The 17,118-nt window shown below is 42.3% G+C and overlaps 1 protein-coding gene across 2 annotated transcripts in view; it reads right to left on the minus strand.

Annotated features, from left to right (window-relative positions):
* Window positions 1–1,360: 1,360 nt before the first annotated feature.
* LOC128702621 (probable G-protein coupled receptor No18) overlaps window positions 1,361–17,118 on the minus strand; it is a 133,499-nt gene continuing 117,741 nt past the window's right edge. For both annotated transcript variants that reach the window (XM_053796940.2, XM_053796939.2), the window contains exons 3-6: window positions 3,976–4,296; window positions 3,323–3,553; window positions 2,670–2,859; window positions 1,361–2,209 (exon numbers count right to left, since the gene is read on the minus strand). In XM_053796940.2, coding sequence (XP_053652915.1) covers window positions 1,706–2,209; window positions 2,670–2,859; window positions 3,323–3,553; window positions 3,976–4,296 — 1,246 coding nt within the window. In that variant the 3' untranslated portion in view covers window positions 1,361–1,705. The remainder of the gene's footprint in view (window positions 2,210–2,669; window positions 2,860–3,322; window positions 3,554–3,975; window positions 4,297–17,118) is intronic.

Here is a 17,118-nt window from a genome sequence, read left to right on the forward strand (position 1 = left end):
ATTTACCGATGCCACGTCAAGGCAAATAGAGAAAAAGAGGAAGGGGGGGAAGTTAAAAAAAAAAATAAGAGGGGAGAGAAAAAGAGATGGACACACCTCCTGAGTCATAAGGCACATATTAATCGCCTTCAAATACAAAAGCTTAATAACTAAATTAATGCATATAAAACTTAAATTGAGAGCCACCACATAACCTGCAAGTTTGTAAACAGTGTTTTCTGGGCTCCTCATAAGTTTCTGGAAATTCTTCGAGTATCTGGTTAACTTTGGCGGTAATTTGTAAAGTTTTCTATAATTTGTTTTGAGTTTCTGAACTATTTATGAGAGCTTCTGGATAAACTGTCAGACTTAATGCACATAATTTTTGAGTTCGTAGACATTTTAAAGAAACTTCGGGCAAGGTCACTGCTGTTCCTTCAGCGAGGCAGCACCCAACAGTTTTTTGAACACTAAACACGACACACATGTATGACTTGAAAGCAGCACCAACAGTTTCAACTAATCCAGCTGAGGTATAGGACTGGCACAGGTACAAATTTTCGTAGTCTGGAAGTCTTGAAGTCTGGAGTCTTGAAGGCAGAGGAAATCCCTCACTCAGCATTTTGAAGGGAGATCTTCCACCTTCAACAGCAAGGCGCGTCAGTTCTGTCCTGAATCAGGTCATGTTTAATGCTCCTTGCTCAAGGAAAGAATAAGGTCTTCAGTCAACCGGTAATTAAAATTAAACACTCAGGTGATGAAATGTATCTCATGGTGTATGCACAGTGAATTGACTGTCTTCCCTATTTTACGAAAGAAAATATCCTTGTTTTAGTGACTAGTTAGTTTGTTGCCTTGATGACAATCGCTCAGTCGATAGGCTTTAAACGAAACAAAGTGATAAGCGATACCTCTTCAACAGATAAGGGAGAGATATGTGCCTTCTTCGGTAGCTGAATGTGAGAGGAAGAGGCGAGGGACGCTTTCTTCCACCTCAGCAGCTACTGACGACGGCAGCAGTGGAGAGGAGCTTGAACTGTGGCCTGAAGACTGGGATGAACCAACTAGCCACCACCTCCCTTTGCACTGCATCTTCATTAGTGCGGGGGTGAATATTCTTTTCGGCAATCTTCGGGATGGTTCCTGGTGGAGTCGTCGTGATGGTCGCTGAGTCACTCAGTCTTGTGAAGAAGTTGGTTGGTCGGGTGAGGGAATTGACTGAGTTGTTGCGGGAGTTGACTGAGTGTTTAGGGGAGTTGACTGAGTGTTTAGGGGAGTTGACTGAGTGTTTAGGGGAGTTGACTGAGTGGTTGGTAGAGTTGATTGAGTGGTTGGGAGAGTTGACTGAGTGGCTGAGGGAGTTGACTGAGTGACTGGGGGAGTTGACTGAGTGGCTGAGGGAGTTAGATAGTTGAATGATAGTGCTCTTTGTTTTGGTTGCTGTTCGGGATCCGGAGTTATTTTGTCGAGCGTCAGGGATGTTTGCTCGGATGTGAATGTCGATTGGTCGGAATTTTCTGTTTCTTGAAAGGAAGTTGGTGTCGGAAGGGGTGCCGTCGATGCTGCGTGATGCGGAGCTGCAGTTTCTAGTCCCTGAGTCTGACTTGTGACCTGAGATTCTGGGTAGGAAGGAAGGAGGGGAAGGCTTGCACCTTTTGCTTCCGGAGTGCCGGAGGAGGAGGAGGTGTGGGGGATGGAGAGTGGCTTGCACAGGTAACTCACTCTGTCATGACTCTGTCTTCGCCAGAGCCACGCGCGGTAACATGCTCTCACTCTCAGTGTTTGAGGCGTCGGTGGTGGCGCCCGAGGAAGTGGAAGCACTCGAGGTGGACGTTGTGACGGTAGACGATGAAGTGCTGGAGGTAAATGAGTCCCTCCAGGACTCCCAGGCGAATCCCTTCGCACGAAAAAGCTTAGTTAGTATAGCTGCAAGGGGGGAGCGGTGTGGCGCCAACTGGCCCCTACGAATGACCACGTAGGGGTTCATCCCGCTGTCAAAGTTGGCGTCGGGAATGGTGGGGGAGGGCGGGATCATCTGCAGCTGGAGGCCAGAGTGAGGACGGCGGCGGTAGGAACCACCGCTGGTCTTGGTGCTGAGGGGCAGACCTAGCAGGCGGCGCACCTCCCGCTGAATCCTGCGGGAGCGGTAGAGGTAGACGTAGGGCGACACAGCAGAGTTACTGAGAGCCAGCAGCAGCACCAAGCTCTGCGCTGCACCCGGCACCCACACCTGCAGACAACACAAAACTGTTAGGTACCGCCAGACCACACACACACACTAACACACGCTCACTAACAGACTGTTACTTTTCATTACGAGAGTAGCCATTGATGCTCCCTAAGCCTGGCTGGCCGTGTTGCTTCTTCGTATCCCGATTAGTGAACGGAGGATCGAGCCTCCACTACTCTGCGCTGAATGACCTACGCGGGTTGAGCTATTCACATAACTTTATTACTACTAATAATAATTAATCTAACCTAACTGCAGAATAACGTCTCCCTTTCAGATAGACTCCCATATTTTTCTCAAATTTTCTCTGCTTCCTTTCTATCTCTCAGACAGATCTGTTTCCATCCTTCCCAGGAAGATCAGATATTACCTAAAACCTCTTTTCCCCTTCCAGAGGAGTTTTTTCATCTTTCTGTCAGCTGTCTTCCCTTCCCTGGTGAGAAGCGTATCCAGCACCCACCTGGAGGAGTGCGGTGTGGAGGAGGGCGGCGGCGTAGTATGGCAGCCAGCAGGCGAAGAAGAGCACGATTACCACCACAGAGATCTTGGCTGCCCGAGACTCTTCCTTGTGCAGGAAGAGCGAGGCGTTGCTGATGCGGTGACGGAGGTTCGTCACGATCTGTGATGAGGTGGACCTCGTAGACGGAGTTCTGTAGACCCAGGAGAGAGAGAAAGTTAGGGAGTGCAATATATAAATATATATTCAAACAGCTTTAGGGAGATATATATCTTAATATTTTTCCTCTTAAGTCTTTTCTTGTACTAACCCGGTATTATAGTTGTGTCATGATAACTGTAACTCTCCCGTCTGAGATATCAGAGGCTCCAGCCTCCCTGTGTTACGTTTTGTATTTTATCTACTTCTCTAAGGATATGGCTCCCCATATTGCACTAGAGGTGTACCCCATCTATATAGTGTACGATGTTTTTCGACACTGGTCGTTTCCCACCAAGGAAGAGTGACCCAAAGAAAAGAAAAAGACATTTGCCATCACTGTCTTTACTATCGATGGATTTTTTTACGGTATTTGACCCCATAAGATCCCAGACTGGAGAATATAGCTCCAGCCATAATAATAGAGGGTGTTTGAGATACGTGGAGGTGAGGGTTACCTGGAGGGTCCTCTGGCGGCAGTGACAGCATCAAGGGTAATGCCACACAGAGAGTTCCTTCGGGTTCTCTCGCTGTTTTTGTGGGCGGCGTGGTAGATGCGGATGTAGATCCACACCAGCAGCATCATGGGCACCGTGAACGACACCACCATGTTGGCCACCACGAAGTACGACCGGTACGTCCACGGGTCGTCTGTCGTGGTAGTCATTGCTGCCGGCCCACACACCTTCCTATACTCACCACCAACAATACACATTAATGAATTTATATGCAACTTGACCACTGTGATAAAATATATCAAATCCTCTTAACATTGAAGCTAACAGTAATAATAATTTCTTATTAAAGCTAATGTGATGCTGAATACATTTAATTATAGTTACTTAATGAGGTAGGAGGAAAAGTCACTTAGAGCATATATGTTGTGTTTTCTGCGAAGGTGTAAGAGAGGAAGGAACACAAGAGAGAAGAAAATGATGGCGAGACATGAACAAGGAGAGGAGAATAAATAAGGGAAGGACACGAAAAAGGAGATGAAAGGACACAGGAGGAACAGTGAGGGAGATGATATAGGGACAGGAGGCGGTATATTATATAGGAACACGAAAGTGATAAAGGTAATGGGAATGTATGAAAGGGAGAGAGTACTTACCAGCTCCTGCCGGAGAGGTCACCGAGGGAGGCAGCAACTGCGATGAGAGCTGCCAGTAGCCACCCCAGGAAGATCATGGAGAGACTCTTGTGCCTCGTGACCAACATGTGGTAGTGCAGGGGGTCAGTGATGGCGCAGAACCTGTCTACGGCGATGAGCAGCGTGGCGAACACTGACGCTGACGCCACCAATTCCGCCACGGCATCCATGGCTCGGCAGAACGACGCAGACTCCCACACCGGCAGGAAGGTGTCAGCCACCACCAGCGGTAGCAACAACCACGACGCCAGCAGGTTGCACACTGTCAGGCTCACGATGAACCTACAATACACAAAATACAAGTATTAGCAAGCACATTATGTTTTTAAATTCATTGAGATGTGCTAAATCTATGAGGGTCATAACAGGCAAGAATGAGTAAAATAAATTAATGCGTTTTCTTATTATCAGTCAACATGGAATCCATATTTAAAAGAAAATAATATTAATTTGAAGTATGACTGACTATCAACATGGTGTCATCAGTCCCATGAATTACCCATACATGGAATACCATGAGCAACACTCATCACATCTGCGACCAGTCCTTGAGTGCGCAGCACCAGTGTAAAACCCTCAACTAGCCAAGACTAACAGAATTTAAGAAAGTCGAGATTATTGCTCGATCTGAGAGGAACACACAAGAGGAAATAAGATCACAACATACTAAATACTCCGAAGCATTGAGTAAATAGAATTTGACTCTATACCAAGAAAGGATGCAGAAAAAACAGTCACTAGCCTGTGTGTTTTAGGACTCACCTTGTTAAGATAAGATAAGATTTTGTTCGGATTTTTAACCCCGGGGGGTTAGCCACCCAGGATAACCCAAGAAAGTCAGTGCATCATCGAGGACTGTCTAACTTATTTCCATTGGGGTCCTTAATCTTGTCCCCCAGGATGCGACCCACACCAGTTCCGTGATTTGTTTGCAATCATGTTATTAAGATTTCGTGAGTCATGGAGGATGTCGAAGAAGGGAAGTTGAATGAGAAGTGAAGAGCTTCACGAGGCGGTCAGATGGTGACCACGGGAGGGTACTCACGTACACCCTATTAACACACAAGAGAGGGGCGGGTCATTCCTCCCGAGGGGGGGTTGACCCCTCTCGCATGAATGGACGCCAAGCCCCTTCATCTAGCCTCCTCCGCCAGTTCCCAACCAACCCACTCTGACCACCCCATCATTCCCCTAACCACCCTCTCACCCACGCTCCCTCTTCTCGCTACCTACCTCAATCCCTTTCATTCATATACGGAAATTTGGTGAGATGCCGTGGTTTACTGCTCTGGTTGACGACATTTGATTATTTGGCCGTTTTCTTTGCCAGCGTAGGAAGCTAGACTGGGCAAACTTGTGTATTCTAACCAATACTCATGGAACAATACGAGATGCTGGTTTTCATACATGAACCTCAGTTTTAAAGTGAAAAGTTGACGGGGTTTCTAGACAGGAGAGAGAGAGAGAGAGAGAGAGAGAGAGAGAGAGAGAGAGAGAGAGAGAGAGAGAGAGAGAGAGAGAGAGTACTCACCTAGTTGTGGTTGCAGGGGTAGAGTCACAGCTCCTGGCCCCGCCTCTTCACTAGTCGCTACTAGGTCACTCTTCCTGCTCCATGAGCTTTATCATACCTTCTTAAAGCTATGTATGGATCCTGCCTCCACTACATCACTTCCCAGACTATTCCACTTCCTGACAACTCTGTGACTGAAGAAATACTTCCTAACATCCCCATGATTCATCTGAGCCTTCAATGTGTGTGTGTGTGTGTGTGTGATGATAAGTAATCTTTATTTCTACACGTACATGATACAACCGTTACAGACCTAACTGACATAACTGGCATACTATAGAGAAATCCTTAAATTATGAAGAGCATTTCGGGCAGCTTAGGTTAACTCTTGTCATATATTGTCATATATGTAACACTTAAATTAAAAATTTGTTAAGGTCCGTATGTCTCATTGTTGGGGATTTGTGGTGGTCCCTCCCATGTTAGTATCACTCTGATAATGTCACTGATGATCTTAAACGTCGTGTCACTTCTTCAACCTCCGAGGTTCAGTTCCTTTGTTCCTTTGTTCCTTCAGTTCCTTTGTTCTTTCCTTGTGTCTCATACTTTTCATCCCGGACACTAGTGGGTTTTAATGCGCTCTGCCTAGCATGAGCCAGGAGGTCTACTGCAATGCTCTACTATTCTTATATTCTGGAGTTGAGCGTGTTTCCCTGAGCGTGGCTTCATAGTGCTGCGACATATTAAGGTTCCTTAAGGAAGTTTTCACATTTTCCACTTATGAAATATGCTTTATATGCGCCTCAGACAGAAGTTTAATGACCCTTGTGGGTCATTCAATGCTTGATCTCCATCTCCTGATCTTGGGTGACACGCTGCCTATGGAGTTCTGTGTGTTAATTAAAACACCTAATTTTTCCACTTGGATTAAAATTTCTTAAACAATTTTTCAAGACCCTCAAGAAAAACGTAAAAATATCAAGATTCTTCATTTCATATACTCGTAAAATATTAACATTTTGCAGTTTAATTTAAAGTTAGGCTAACATAAAGTGGGATTTGAAGATAAGACCCGCATCACCTCGACCACTCAGCCTTGCCAACTTGTAAAAGATAAGTGAGACTGCTGAATGTTAGTCTTTGGGTCAAATTTTAGTGGGTAACAGTGAGTTTTTCACACATACACCACTTAAAATGAGTCGAATTAAAAAATGAATAGCCCTGGTAGCTCCTTTCAGAGGTGGAGTTCATATCCAGCCCCGTGTGGTGTCGGGTTCAGTCTCACATTCTCACGGACGTCGTGATCATTTAGTAGCGACAATGGTCATCCCTTCTCTGGCCATAGAATAACTGCATCTAGTTTAAAAGATGAAGCTGAATGTGGCCACAGCAGCTATGTACCACCACCCCACCCTCACACCCCCAACACAACCCCCCTAACACAACCACCCTACCATCACACCACCCCTCAAAACTACCACCCCACCATCACACCACCCCTCAAAACTACCACCCCACCATCACACCACCCCCAACACCACCACCCGCGCCGTCATCCCCATCACCACCCACAACACACGCTAGCCCCCTTCCCCCCACCCACATGTCTTTATTCCACAAGATTTAACTCATTGAATATAATCTGTAAGCACCTTGAACCACGTGTGTTGGTGAGGAAGTGCTAGTGATTGTGCCTTTTTTTTTCACAATGGTGATCCAGTAGGAGTTGGTATAGATGGTGGTGCTGGTGATATGGAATTAGAACATTGGGTGTTAGTAGTATTGATCTACCTGACTCACGACATCGTAATAACACGATTACAAACAAACCAGGGTACGGGTGGGGTTGGAACCCACGGCAAGTGAGTCGTAAAACTCCAGGCCGATACGTAAGCCACTGGGCCAACTGGTCGTCAATGCCACGCTGGTGGGAGATTCATCTGTTAAAACTTGCATTTGTGGTCACAATGGGACCCATGCTAACCTCCCTATGGTGTATAAATAGACCTAATTGGATGAATCTTATTGTAGCCAGCTGGCCCAGTGGCTTACACATTGGCCTGGAGTTTTACTATTCACTTGCCATGGGTTCTAACCCCACCCGTACCGTGGTTTGATCTGCCTTCTTGAGTCTACATGCTCCCTCGGCTCAGTCTCAAACCAGACCTGTTAGACTGTTGATACTTGTGGCAAGCAGTCTGTTGCCCGGCTGGTCGAGAACAGTTAGCAAAAACTTTCCATGTTCTTTCTTGAAGAAAGTTAGGGATTTGTTGATATTTCCATTTATATACGAAGGAAGGTCATGGAAAACCTATATGGAGTTATTACCTCTTAGTGTTCTCATTGTAACCCTACTTTTTATTAGGGGTATTTTGCAACGTCTATCGTACCTTCAGTCCATGGAGGAAGTACACAAAGTTGGACTCAGTCCCTTCTGCATTTTCCAGGTATAAAATGTAATATAAAATTCTCGCCGGTACACTAGGGAGTACAGTCTGGGAACTTTAAGCTTTCCCAATAATTTAGATATCTGAATATCTGTAAGTAGTGAAATTTCTCTGTGTATTCTCCAGTTTTGCAGTTCTGCCTTCCTCAAACAGGGCTGCTTATGTATTTCTGTCTAGAAGCTTACGAACGAAAGAGTGTTAACACGAGAGCTTCTGACATGCTTACACCAATACTACCGTGTTCTTTGAACACAAGAGCTTCTTACATGGTTACCCTTAGGTCCCCTATATTCGTCTTCCACTCTACTGATTATAGTTTGCACTCTGTCTTAGCGGACTACAGGTATAAAAAAGATATTTCAGCCTGAGGGTGGCTAGCTAGTGGAAGACACTAGGCGGGGAAGTATCGAAGACGCCGTTCATACATGGACTCTCCTGTAAATAAAACGCAAAGCGAGAGGCGTGAAATTAATCACATCGGACGATTAGTAGTTTAGAGTTGTGGCCCAGGAGCCGGAGCTCAACCTCCAAATTCGTATAGGTAAGGAATAAAAGCCACAAAACTATGGAACAGAACCTTGGTTATAGCAATACAGTTACTGGAGTAATTCACAACTAATTCACAATTTAAAGGAAACGTGAGACCACGTTTTGGTTAATCGTGGACCGTTATAAAATTTCGACTAGCTTGATAACGGTCGAGGACGCACATAAGAATGGTCCTGAACGGATCTGATAAGGGTTCAGAATGGTCCGAAACGATGTCTAAAGTTTCCTCTCGAAAATGAGATAAGAATGAATAAGTCAGTAAAGGCAAGAATACAGAGACAGACTATTGCTCTTTCAACTAGCTACACTCATCAACTAATGAAGGATGGGGTGAGGTGCTCGTACCCAGAGAGCGTTAAACTGAGATGAATGGAAGCTACGACCAGACTGTCTGAGTGATGGGAACACTAGCTGTTTTATCTTGTCCATGAGCGTTGCTTGGCAAGCCAGCTGCACCACCACAACCGGCATCACTCTTAACTGCACCACCACCACCCTTAACTGCACCACCACTACTCTCAACTGCACCACCATCCTTAACTCCATCACCAGCATTAACACCTCCCTCCCTTCCCCAACCTTAGCTTCACCATCACCACCACAGCCCCCATTCACTGATTCACCATTATCCCACTACTATTAAAACCATTACTCTCAGCAGTACAACCAATAGCCATTCTTAGCACCCAGCCCTAAATAGCTGTTTGTGGGATCGAGTCTTAGCTCCTGGTCCTCGAAACGTTAACATTTTTGTAACTCGTCTAGGTGTCCAGTTCCATCTGTGCAGCGAGGTGCTTCCGTCATGTTATGAGCGTGAATCAGAAACATGCTAAAGGTTTTTAACTGGCAGTATTGATATTTTATTTTTGTTGTCTTGTGAACATTTAAGATGACAGGTAAACATTACGTATTTCTATTTACATTCAGTACACACTTATCTTTATATTCATGTGTTTCTTAATAATGTTAATTCCTGTAATGTTTAATTTTCAAGTTAATAAGACATGTTCTGGGGCCGAATCGCGGGGGAGGTGATTCCAGGAACCAGTGACAGATATGTATAGAGGAAGTGGATTATTCAAATGGCTTCGTGAAGAAATCCAAAAATATTTCCTTGAGGCCTTTTTTATCCAATTCTCCGAGGCAATGGGTCCCTGATGAGGTGGACCTCATCTATATAGATATATAATATATATATTAAATATATATATGCTCCTTTAGTTTCGAGGGATTTCAGGTATTCTTAATAATTAAGATTAAATTGACAGTGAAAATTCTCGGTACATTTTCAAGATCTACAGTGTTTAGTACCTTAAATAGTGTAAAGTAATATTCCAGTCTTAAGTACCTTGACTTAGCGTCTGTTATCCAGTCTATCATTTCCTTTGCAGTTGTGATAGCAACGCTATTGTGTTCAAGGAACGTAAGACAGGAAAAGGGGAGGAATGAGGGAGGACGAAGTGGAGGGAAAGGAAGAGAAGGGAGAGGTGCCATATATGCATGTGGGGACTGAGTTGCGGGTCTGGTCAGGTCTGGCTTCAAGGAGAGTTTGGTCAGGTGTGGCTGCTAGTAAAGTCTTCCCAGAGAGCCCCTAGGGAGAGGCAAGTCTTGAAGAATTATGGGACGTAGTGTTGGGCATGCTAAGCGGCGGCCCAGTACCTCCTTGGAGGTCCCACAGGGATAACTCGCCACGCTGAACCAAGCCATCCACTGTACTCTCAATTCTCCTATTACTTTTCGCAGTGATCACATGCGATTGTGCAGACATCAGTTTCTGTTTGCAGGCTTTCCACATTTGTAGTCCTATATATCTTGAGGAATGCACTTACAAACATTTCCCAAACTTTAATTTCCGGCCTTCTTCATAGAAGACTGCAGTCAGAGCGCGAAGGCCATCCATAATTCAGTACCTAGGAAGCACAACACCAAGAAATATAGTCCTCCCTAGCAACAGTGTAGCCAATAATGCAACACCTACATTCATCAAAGAGCTTAACTAGAAGGCGGTCCACGACACAACGGCCTGTATCTACTGCCGGTATCTTCACGATCCTGTTTGGTCACCGTGAAAAGAAATACGTAGGAGAAATGGACAGGAAAGTATCCACTAGTGCTAATGAACACAAATATGCATGCAACAGGAAAGATCTTAACAACCCATGCGAGCGTCACAGGGATACAGAGGGAAATTCAATCGATGGGGCTAAATTCACGAGTGATCTTCACAGAACTTAATCTCTACAGATACTACTGTTTGGAAGCTTGCTTTATTACTGGAATAATACACACAAAAAGTAGGAAATTATGTTGTCGCCAAGATAATGGCAAACCTCGCCCCTCCCACCGCCACACACAGCAGTCACTTTACATATCGTCAAACCTCACTTCTTCACAGGGTCTTTCCCAACAAAATTAGCTCATGTTTGGCGTGAATGAGGTCCCAGAACCCTGTTCACATTTCCATTCAATATGTCTCAAAGTGATTACAGCGTGTATCTTTTTTTTTCCACTATGTCGTTCAAGGTAGCTTCGAATTACAGCTGCAGTTATTTATATCCTCAACTTTCTCATAGTTGATGGTAGGATAATGGTTCTTGTAAATGGGTATTACATTTGTTATTTTCATTTATCCGATCATATGCTCATTTGTAGTGATTCGTTGAATAGACCTGCAGATGGTTTGCTAAATTCCTCATTGAAAATAGTTTGTCAGGGCCTAGTGACTTGTTTGGTTTTAACTAGAAATGGGACGATACTAATTTTTTTGCAAATACCAATACTCAATTTTAGTCCAATACCGATACCATCAAAATTAGCTGATACCTTCCTATACCGATACTCTTGCACACTCCTAGTGTTAATCCATCTACTTGTCTAAGCACCATGTCTCTAGTGACTCGTAATTTATTTTCGTCCTGACCTGTATGATTCTGGATCTCCGAGATTGCATTTGTATCTTCTTGTGCAAAAACAGAGAGGAAATGCGTTAAAAGTGGTACACATTTCTTTGTCACGCACAGTAAGATTTCCTGAACTACATTTAAAGAGATTGATCTTTTCCCTTATCATCTTTCTGTATACTTTGAAGAAACCCTTTCGGGTTTATCTTTGATTCCCTCTAAACTTTAGCTTCATATTACGTTTCGAGTATTATTCCTCTTTTTTTTTTTTTTTGACTTCTCTCTTAAAATGAATATATTAGTTCATAAAGTGATTCCTCCTTTTCATTCGCCTTTAAATGCCTCTCTATTTATACCCACGAGATGATTTAGTATTTTGTGTATACATAAAGGGGAATTTATGTTTGGTAAAATTTCTTTCTTAGAAATACATACAGCTTGTACAATGTTTTGGAAAATGTCGTTTTAGCATCCCTCGTCACTGTCCTTCTAGCCTCTCCCATGGTAATCCCTAGTCAGGTTACCCCAGTCTATACTAGCCAAGTAACAAGCCAAATCTAATCTGCAGAGCGAAACTCTGGGCCCATAACCTTGTTATCCTTACCAAGTAATTCCACAATATATTCCAACTAAGTGATTTGTGATCACTCTTCCAAGTTCTTCATTGGCATCGAGATCATTTTTTTCAGGTTTCATATTTGCTTATACCAAGGCAGTCAGGTACTAAGTCGTTACAAATTCTATTTCTATAATGTTGCTAGACTTTTAGTTCCTGTTAAGTTGCTCCAATCAGTTTGGCTAAAGCTAAAATCTGCCATGAAAAATTACATATTGGTATACAGGTTTTTCACATCCTTCAAGAAACTGTACCCAGAGTGTCCCTTATATCCTCATGCTTTTTTATTTTTTCTGATGCTACAGTTTCAATTTTTCCCTGACGTTATATCGCAACATAGCCCCTTACATGTTGACTTTTTCAGTATGGAATAATTTATAACCCTGTCTGGGGCATTCAGCAGGCATGTTCCTATTTTTTAAAATTTAAAATAAATGAAATTAGACTAACATGCAGTTAGTCTAAGTTCATTTTTTTTGTGCTCTGGGTATTTTTATAGTAGATGCCAAGGAAGTTATTGCCTTTTCTTATATATAAATAAATTGTTTTTGTTATATGAATAACCACTTATCAGCATCTTTTTGAACATCTTCCTAAAATACCTTGGAAATTCTTGCTCCATCTGTCCCTAGGACTGCAGCTCTTCTCTTTCCCCCCCCACACACACTCATACCTCTGTCTTCCATCAGTTGAAAATCTTATACAATTCTGCAATGGCTCCATCAACTGAGCTGGCTAACGCTATCTCTCTGCCCAAGAAGGATGCACCCCCATCCCTTGCATACATATCACGTTACTCACAGAAATTATCCCATTTGTGAATGAATGGAATTGCAAGTTCTTTACAATACTTGTCTTGCCAGCAATTTACACCAATTGGGCTGGACATCCATTCACTGGCCATTCCTCTTCTAGGCAAAATGCTGCATATGATTCGGATCCCTTCTTTAAACTTAATTAATTCAACAGCTGTCTTGTATTTGGTAAGCAAGTCCTGTTTCCAGCGTGTCATCTTTAGTGCCTCCAGTATTGAGGAATATAATGGGGTTGTTCCCATTACCTGACAAGATGTTATCTAACCTGCTAACCATGTACCAGCTCCAGGGAAACAAATGCTATGTTTAGCCTTCCTCTTCCTAGTACAGAATGCTTTGTCAGCCCACCCAATTTACGAGTCTCCGACAATGAGTATATTTTTACCTCTGTCAAGTTCATACTTTTCTCCTTGTCGACTACTGTATATTAATCCTGGAATGCAGCGAAGTAATTTCCGTTCTTCATGCCTGCTTCTTCAGCCTTCCACCTCTTTTCTGCACACCACCTTCCATTTATTACTGCCTATATTCTCCTTTGTTACTGCTAACATCTTTTCCTTTGTTACTGCCAACCGCTTTACGCTCATTATTACATTTATTGAGACGAATTTTTAATTTCTTATTCTTCTTGAGAAGTTGAACTTCCTCCTTTATCACTCATGATGCTGTTTCTAAAACACTACAAGTCTCCTCAAAGCCTTACAGAGCAAGCAGTGTTAGCATTCAACTTTCCCAAGTAACATTCTTTTGCAGGATAGGCAGCAAATCATCCCTTGACCGGTGATATTAATGAATTTACCTAATATTTTGGTGGAGTCTGTTGGCTCCTGTGTTGATACTCGGGTGATGGTGTCAAGAAATAAGAGGTCCGTTCATCGGAATTATAACGTGGAAGCTGCAGTGAAATGTTTGCATTATTAAAAAAAAAAACACAGACGTACAACAAACTTTTACTGTGACAATGTTTTGCTCTATATCAAGTCAATGATATAATTAGGTTCTGCGCAGGGTGAAACGTTTTCACAAAATCTTGTTCTGTACTTGTTTCTTTTTCAGGAATTATCTGCTGGCTAGGTCTCTGAATATACTTCTGCCTACCTGCGTCTCTACCTACCTCCTTTCCACTCTTCTCTACATATCTGCTTTCCTCCCTAAGTACTTATCTACCTACCTACCTCCCTACATACCTAGCTATTTTATATGCTTGAGTACATCCCTGCTTCCTACATGTATGTTTCAATTTATGCTTGCATATCTGCTGCCTTACTTCCTGCCTGCCTCCCTTCCTGCCTGCCTGCCTGCCTAACAGCCGGCCAGCCTCCTTGCCTGCCTGCCTGCCAGCCAGCCTGCGAGCCAGCTTACTTGCTTGCCAGCCTGCAGAGACAACATTCCGTCACAAACTGGTTTCCACTTGGCCACATTGCCTGGTAATCATAACTACATATTTCCTGCTTACCACAACATTCAGAAGGCTCTTGATCCAAGGATGGTTGGAGGGCGTAATGCCGACAAATACGCATAACATGCTCGCATAACGTTTCGCTCTGCTTAGAGTGAAATGATATCTGAAACCTTGTTGTGCATAACTATTTTTGATCCAAGGAATTGAAACTACCTACCTCTTCTCTGGATCAAACCTAATAACCTTCCACTGTACCTTTTCTTATGGGTTTAGCTCTTTTCCACGAAGGATAATTTGAATTGTAATGTCTGCGAGCTTCTGGAAAGACGGCTATTGAATGAGTGATGGTGAATGTGTTTTCTTTCTTAATAATTCAACCCCATGAGCCCCACACTAGGTGCCCCATTCTCAAGTGTGTCTATATAAGGGAACCCCATTCATCAGTGTACTGTATAGAACCTCGTGCTATGTTGCTACACCTGTTGCATGATGTCACAGTGTTTTTGTGTGTGTGTTGTTGCATCACCATTTGTTTTTGTTGTTAATGGCTGGCGCGCTCGTTCGTGAGGCACTGTGAGAGCTAACGGGGCGTGTTCAACGTTTCCTGGTTAGTTACGTTATTGCTTTGCAATACTTGTCGACTGTACGAGGGTTAATAAAGGTGTAATTCACCTGCACATTAATGTCAAGGATGATTTAATCACTATAATAAGGATTAAAGAAAACCATCAGTATGTATGACATATATATGTCGTGCCGAATAGGTAAAATTGGTCAATTAGCAAGAGCTCATTTAAAATTAAGTCCTTTCTAAAATTTTCTCTTATACATTTAACGATATATTTTTTCATTTATGTTAATGTAAAAATTAATAATTTTGTACCAAAAGAACATTAGGAAAACTTACCTAACCTTATTATAACAGGCGCAGTTTAATTTAGCCTAATCCAACTAAATATATTTTAGTTAAGTTTGCGATAATTTAATAATAAACAAATAATAATTTGCAAGACTATTACATACACAATTTTTTGCTCTTTAAGCCAAAATCGCAAGTTTTACATATTCGGCATATATATATATATATATATTATATATATATATATATATATATATATATATATATATATATATATATATATATATATATATATATATATATATATATATATATATATGTCGTGCCGAATATGTAAAACTGGTCAATTAGCAAGAACTCATTTAAAATTAAGTCCTTTCTAGAAATTTCTCTTATACGTTTAAAGATATATTTTTTTCATTAACGTTAATGTAAAAATTTATAATTTTGCACTAAAAGGAACTTAGAAAACTTACCTAACCTTATTATAACAAGAACAATTTATTTTAGCCTAACCCAACTAAATATATTTTAGATTTGTTTACAATAATTTAATACTAAACAAACACAGTGAAAAAATTTTTTATCGTTAGGTTCAGAATGATTTTGGAGAAATTATTGCATACACAAATTTTCGCTTGTCCTATATGGCAAGATGAGCGTTGCTATTTAAGCCAAGATCGCAAGTTCTGCCTATTCGGCACGACATATATATATATATATGAGCTTAAAAAAGGAACACTGCATATGGCGTACTGGTCCATGCGAGGCAGGTCCAAGTCAACTACCGGCCTAAGCCACCGATCCAGGCTAGTCAGGTCCAGGATACATCCGCTTAAGAAGGAAGGAGCATACCATCAGACCTAGTAGCACTCACACCCACTCATGCATTTATCTAACCTATTTTTAAGACTACACAATGTTTTATCGTCTATGATGGTACTCGGGAGTTTGTTTCATTCATCCACAACTTTATTACCAAACCAGTGCTTTCCTATATCCTTCCTGAATCTGAATTTTTCCATCTTGAAACCATTGCTGCGAGTCCTGTCTTGGCTAGATATTTTTTAGCACGTTATTTACATTCCCTTTACTTTTTCCTGTTTTCCATTTATACACCTCAATCATATCTCCCCTAATTCTACGCCTTTCTAGAGAGTGCAGATTCAAAGCCCTCAGTCTATCCTCATAGGGAAGATTTCTGATATGTGGGATCAACTTTGTCATCCTCCTTTGTATGTTTTCTGGTGCATTTATATCCATTCTGTAATATGAGGCCTAACCAAAGATATATAGAGTTGAAGAACAACCTGAGGATTTTTATTATTTATGCTTCTTGATATGAAGCCAAGGATTCTGTTCGCTTTATTACGAACACTTAAGCATGTGTGTATCAGTGTATGTATGTGTGTGTATCAGAGATATACACACTTTGGTTCGTACACAGAGACATTCTCATTCATGTATATGCTTAGATACACATCTCTCGATGTATATATACAGATACACCCCTCTTGGTGTATATACACCGAGAGAAACACATCTCGGTGTACGTGTTGATATCCACACTCTCGGTGTGTGGGAAGGGTTAGGAAGTTCATGTGTGTCACCTTAATTCATCGGCCACCGACAACAGTATTCCATCCTCGTTCGGGCAATCCCCGGTTCACGTAATCTAGTGCAGGTTTTTATGCTGCCCATACACAGCTCTCTGATCTGAAGAGATCATTAGGAGTGATGGTATAATTACCGACAAACTTTTAGGTAAATGGGCACATGGGCACAAATGTAACTAATGTGGCATTTTATTGTGGCAACGTTTCACTCTCCAGGAGAGCGAAACTTTGCCACAGTAAAATATCACAGTTGCATCTGTATCCATTTACTTAAAAGATCATGCTGGATGTCACTTGTATCAAGTCTCTGGGTAACTGTGACTTCTCGTTTACCTGAGCTAATATCCTTCACCAGGAGGGTGAAGGATATCTAATTCTAACTCAATCTCC

Source organism: Cherax quadricarinatus, chromosome 79 (genome assembly GCF_038502225.1).
Source record: "Cherax quadricarinatus isolate ZL_2023a chromosome 79, ASM3850222v1, whole genome shotgun sequence".
Taxonomy (NCBI): domain Eukaryota; kingdom Metazoa; phylum Arthropoda; class Malacostraca; order Decapoda; family Parastacidae; genus Cherax; species Cherax quadricarinatus.